We start from the raw sequence: 6,420 nt of genomic DNA on the forward strand, positions 1-6,420 counted from the left end.
CATTGATTCCATACAAGAAATCATGGAAACGATCCTCATCCAAACGAGCCAGAAACTGCTCACCCAAGTCACAAGTACACTTACCGCACTTGCACGTCGGAGGGGGATTATATGTAGCCAACTCATCCCAAAGGGGTTGTAGCATACCAAAGTAATCAGCCACAGACATTGTATTAGATTGCTTGCACTCTGCCAAGGCTGCCTTAAGTTGTTGCTTCCTTGGTCCATTGCCAACATCAAAACGACGCTTCAAAACATCCCACAAGGGCTTACCCTCCTCAAAATAAGGAATCGTTTTCTTCACCGAAGGATCGATTGTGTTTAAGATCCATTGTACTAGCGTAGCTTGTACACATCGCCAATCAACAAGATGCTTTGTATTTGTTGGTTTCTCAATCGACCCGTCAAGAAACTCAAACTTCCTCCTAGACATTAGAGAAAGCCGAATTGATCTCGACCATTCCTCATAGTTATTCCCACGAAAAACAATAGGAGTAATGATGTTTCCTGGACCATCATTTGATCCAAGATAATAAGGAGAAGTAGTGCTAATTCGCTCAGCATCTTTGTTTTTGTCACCTTCTGCCATGGAGAAGAGAAAAAATTTTCCCTAGCCGCAATGGCCTGATACCATGTAGAGAATAGAAAATGTTCTCTTTACTTTCTATTTCGGCAGAAGGCTAATATATTACAACCTAAAAGTACAACACATGGGCCTTTAATTACAAGACAAAATATAATATACAAGCCCAAAGCACTAAATAAACTAAGGGTAATAAACTAATTATTACAAGGATATAATAATCCCAATACTATATTTGACTAGGGACAAAACAACAGCTTTATAAGTAATAACCATAGAGATAAGAGTAAGGCGAGGCGCATAACTGTGACAGGCGGTTTACAGTACCAAACAAACACATTTTCCTACCAACAAAATCACACATTTTTGGCACAAACAACAAAATTGTACTATAATCGCGTACATAATTATTAGGCACCAAAATATTTGATTTTTAATACAAAAATATCGGAGTACTTCTTGTTTAGACTTTTGGAGATTAACTGATCATAAACAAGACTTGGTATATCATTGTTTAGACTTTTGAAGTTGTTGAATATAATGTAATGCGGCAGTGATCCGCTATTCAAGCTGAAAGAAATTGCGATTGTAATAATAAACTAAGACTCAATTGTTTAATTTAAGTCTTTCATTACTATGCTAGCATTGAAAAACAAGTGGATTTAATTTCTATTGGATCTTGATTTTACTAATCTCGAGTAAGGGTTGACTATTATGATGATTAAAAAATATGTATGCAAGTATTATGCTTAATTATTTACTGATTACAGCAATTAATGTAAAATTATACTATTGCATATCAAACATTCTAAATATTTTTTGAAAAAAAAAATGCATAAATTATTTGGAAATTTCGCAAAAATTACCTTTTATAAGTGATTTTTTACAAGAAACCACCTTATAAATTTTATTTTGCAATAACACACCTTAATCAAAAATTTATTTGTAATGTCACACCTTTGGCAGGAAAAGAGGGTTTGTTCCTATTTCGTGGCGTTGACCCGACAACGTGCGAGGCACGTGACTCTTAAAATCACTTTCCAACCGATGCCACCAGATCGAGAGAGTAGTTTTGGTGGTGGTGGGGTAGGTAAGGCGATTTAGGTGGGTGGGTAATGAGGTTTTGGTAGTGTTTTGGTGGTTGGGATAGTTGGAGAGTAGTTTTAAGAGGTAACGTCCCTCGTACGTGGTCAGGTCAACTCCGAAAATTTTGGTTAAACCCTCTTTTTCGGCCAAAGGCGTGTCATTGCAAAAAAAAAAATTGATTAAGGTGTGTCATTGCAAACAAAATTGATTAAGGTGTGTTATTGAAAAAAAAAAAATTACAAGATGATTTCTTGCAAAAAAAATCACTTATTAAAGGTGGTTATATGTTACATATTTTTCTACATAAAAGTTATATTTCACCCAAAAATGAAAACCCACTATCTCCCTCTTCATTATAACACTATTATATACGAAGTCCATTGTTTTAAAATTTCACCCTTTACCAATTTATAAATATCATTATCTATGTTACAAAATTGTTTCATGTTAAGTTTTTGTTTCTTTTCTTATCATTCGAGCAAGAAGAGCTTTAAGATGAAACTTACTGATCTTATGGTAATTTAAGTCAAGCCTCTTTAAATAAATAAATAACAATAAAAAAAAAAATAAAAAAAAAAAAAACTTTAAAGAGATGAAATAAATACAGCCATACAGGATACCAATTTAGAAAATGTACAAGGTAATCAAATAATCAAATGCTTATAGTCTTTCCTAAAAATAAAAAAAATAAAAAAATGCTTATAGTCAACTCTAAGGGATAAAAAAAAAAAAAAAAAAAAAATATTACCGAGTATTACTATTGAACATAGATCTCAATAAGTTGAATGTGTATAGAACTTAAATAATACGAAGTAATTAAGTCCACACTCTAGTTATGCCGCATTAATGCAAACAAGTACTATAACTTAAAAATATTAATAAAAAAATTAATTAAGCTGTAATCATGTCCTTTTAAATACAGTAAGAAGGAAGAATTCATCTCATTGATTCCTCCTACATACCTTGCTACTTTATCTCTTTCTCTTTACTTGTATTAGTTTGCTCCGTGGTGTAACTAACTCTTGAGCTCCTGATATTATCTGGTACGCTTGTTATTTCTCTTTCATTTTATAACATTTATTTGGCTAATTAAATCTTGATTTCTCTCTTTACATATAGTATATTAATTATTAGCAATAGTGTAATACTGTTTAAGAATTGCTATCTACTTCAGTAGTCTTATAAAGTATATTAATGCATACCCCTTCCATCACTAATAGGTTAGAAAAATTCACATCATATAAGATGAACTAATCATGATTTTAATTAGTCTTCTATATAAGTTAGAAAATGATGAGTGCACTAAGTGATGGGTCATGTGCTATTCCTTTATTCTGTATAATAGAGCTTAGTCTGTTAGTCATGTGCGATCTTGTTAAATTCGTCATAATATATTATTATAATATTAACTTTTTATACCTTTATTAAAAAGTTATTAATGGTGTATATATTTAAAGTTCTCGCATGACAAAAATGTTTTTAACTTTTGAAACATAATAAAGTAATATATGTCATTAATAGATATCATTAATTTGCCGTGGAATCTCTCATGATGCAAAATATAACAAATAAAAACGAATGGAGAGCATATATTTTCAAAGATGCTTTAGCAAGCATGAGTAAAATGCTTGTGGGTGTTATAATAATAAATTAAAAAAAAAAGAGAAATAAAATAAATATGAAAAGGTGTAAATATTCTATTTGCACCATATTTACACTTTTTCATTTTTTTTTTTTTTTTTTTTTAGGTGTAAATATGGTGAAGATAGCAATAGGTAAGAGAAAACACAAATAGATCGATAAGTTTGTTTGTAACCTTAAGGACTACGTATAGCAGTATTTTTATTTAATTTGGAAAAAAGACATATACTTACATTGTATGATTAATCACATTAATGCAGATGGAAAACAAAACTCTAACAAAGCCAGATCAAAAGAATAATAAGGTGGCAACTTCAATGAAAAGCAAGTTAGGATCCTTGCCTTTTGTTATCTCTGATAACTGTTGCATTTATAAGGTGTCTGATAACTGTTGCATTTATAAGGTTCCCGCCTTTATCTTGGAGGGAAACAAAGCATTTTATCGTCCTTCGGTCATGTCAATTGGTCCAATCTACTATAAAGATAAGAATTTAGAAACCATGCAAGAGGTTAAGTGGATTTACTTGAATTACTTTCTTAACAATCCCAACAATGCTTGTCCAAGCTTGGAGCATTATATCAATTTTGTAAGTGAAAAGGAAGGAGAAATCCGCGGCTCATATCAGCAACAAATCCGTATCCCTAACCATGAGTTTATCGAAATGGTTGTGCTCGATGCTGTCTTCTTGGTTTATCATTTCATGTGCAGAAGTGGTATGTTTCCTAACCCTTGTATAGAGAAAAAGCTACAAGGACTAATGCCATACTTAAGCAAAGATTTATTTCTACTAGAGAATCAACTCCCTTTTTTTGTTGTTAAGGGCATATTTTACAAGGCATTTGGTGATGTTTGTGGAGCTAATACCATAATTATTGTCACCCTTGCAAACATATGCATGACTAGAATTCCCGGAGTTAAGGCTATCAAGAGTATACTTGATGGTAAGAAAATTGTCAGTGAGTCGAACATTAAACATCTATTAGATCTCCAGAGGATGTCTTGTTGTCTTTCTTTGAGTACACCATTGCGTAACGAGTCCAAAATAGATCAAACGGTTGATTCAAAGTCATACATAGTTTGTATACACAAGGCTATGTCCTCGTGCATCCGTTCATCGTTGCTACTGCTATGTAACAATCGACTGTGCCAACGCTATGTCAAGAAGACGAGGGAAGTTGTTGATGGTCGAAATTGCCATCTTGCATACACTGCTAAGCAACTAAAAGACGCCGGAGTTATATTTGTGGCGGGTGAAAGTGAAAATCCATTGGATATAACATTTACAAAAGGAAAATTAGAGATTGCGAAATTGGAAATAAATGATCATACTGAAGCTTATTTTCGGAGCATGATATATTATGAGCAATGTCATTATTCAGAGGATTCTTACTTCATCGATTATATATTCTTCCTTGATGAACTGATAGACACCGTGGAAGACGTGCAAGTACTGGTCAAAAACAAAATTTTCAGTAATTATCTAGGAAGTGATGAAGATGTTATAAAACTTTTCAACAACATTGGCAAACATTTAAATCTGTCATGCGATTATTATTACTCTGGTGTGTGCAGTGCTGTGAACGGTTACGCCTCAACCCGCTGGCATCGATGGATGGCTATATTGAGGAGAAATTACTTGAATCATCCTTGGGTAATTTTATCTGTGATCGCTGCATTTGTACTTTTTGTTCTTACTCTATTACAAACTATTGCAAGTTACACTGACTAGATAAATAGCTAGTTCTATCTTTCGTGCTGAAACGCATATTTAGCTTTAGTATTGTCTTAAATCGGTAAGTAAGATATCAACACTATCAATAAGAGACTCTGATTATATTCATAGTACGTACTATGTATTAGAATTAATTTTTTCCTACTTATTTCAATATTTCAAAATGCTACTTATTTTATGTAACTTTAAAGGTAGATGATGTAGATGGTTTATGAAATTTGACGTCATATTTAATTTTTATTCGGTTTTAATGTGATTTTTAATTATTTTATTGGGTAATTTTGTATCTTTCCCACATCACAAATTCTTATAAACATTAGTAAATTTTTCAAAAAGTTCAGGCCACAAGCTCATCATTACAGCTATTAAAGCATTGACAAGTTCTAACAAATACTTATATTACTAATAACTTATTAATAATAGGAGCATGACTCCACTAACAAAATATGCTTAAAAGAAACAAACCCTCTATCTCCTAATATTTCTCAACTGGATGATTCTACCGTAGTCGTCGACTATGGACGACTATGGACAATTACGTTCAAAAATTAAATCTAAACCGTTTATTAGTTTTGTTGCTTAATCTTAGCCTTTGAATATTACATTTTTAAAAACTTATAAAATCTAATTTACACCTCATTTAAGTCATGACCAGTCAACACCTAGTCAGTAAAATGTTGTTTGTTTTCTTACTTTTATAGGGTAATTTTTTTTTCAAACTTATGATATTAAAAAAAAATTAAAAAAAAATCCAATTTATTATAAAATTGGTAAAAGTCGTTCAAAATAAATTATAAAAAAAACATATGTACCCCGGCCATTTTAAAAGCTTCATCTCAATCATGATAGCTTCAACCTTATTCATTGGTGAACTTCATCTTCAACCTTAAACCTTCATTCAAAAGTCATCCTTAAATTACCTAAGTATATAATCATCATAATTATTCTTCAATTTTAAGTTAAATAAACACGAAAACATAAATTAATTTCGGGGATTATTTTTTAATGAAAATTAACTTCAGCAATTTGTTTAATCAATTTGGTTATCTTTTCAAACATTTTTTTTCTTAAAAAATAATGTATTATATTTTAGGATTTCATGTTTCGTATTGATTAAATTGACTATTTTTATGTACTTGCCATGTTAAAGCTCTCAAATTAGTATGCCATTATTAAAGATGGAGCTTTCAACTATTATAATCGTGAATTAAGGTAAGAACATAATTTTTGGTAACATATTAGAATATATATTCAATTTTATTATAAAATAAAAAATAAATAATTTTTTTCGAAGAGGCCTTATTTAGGGGAAGCAATCAAGCAATATATGACAAAATAAATTAATTTATTTTTCTCCTAAATTAACTCTTATTTATT

The 6,420-nt window shown here is 31.0% G+C and overlaps 1 protein-coding gene across 1 annotated transcript; it reads left to right on the forward strand.

Moving 5' to 3' along the window:
• Positions 1 to 3,564: 3,564 nt before the first annotated feature.
• LOC145642594 (UPF0481 protein At3g47200-like) lies at positions 3,565 to 5,040 on the forward strand. Its single transcript, XM_081693788.1, has one exon. The coding sequence runs from the start codon at positions 3,565 to 3,567 to the stop codon at positions 5,038 to 5,040; it is 1,476 nt and encodes a 491-aa protein (XP_081549914.1).
• Positions 5,041 to 6,420: the final 1,380 nt, after the last annotated feature.

This window comes from Chenopodium album, chromosome 8 (genome assembly GCF_948465745.1).
Source record: "Chenopodium album chromosome 8, dcCheAlbu1.1, whole genome shotgun sequence".
In the NCBI taxonomy this organism is placed as follows: Eukaryota; Viridiplantae; Streptophyta; class Magnoliopsida; order Caryophyllales; family Amaranthaceae; genus Chenopodium; species Chenopodium album.

Coding starts and splice junctions, on each gene's coding strand:
- LOC145642594 (XM_081693788.1), top strand. CDS start 3,565: ATGCAGATGGAAAACAAAACTCTAACAAAGCCAGATCAAAAGAATAAT.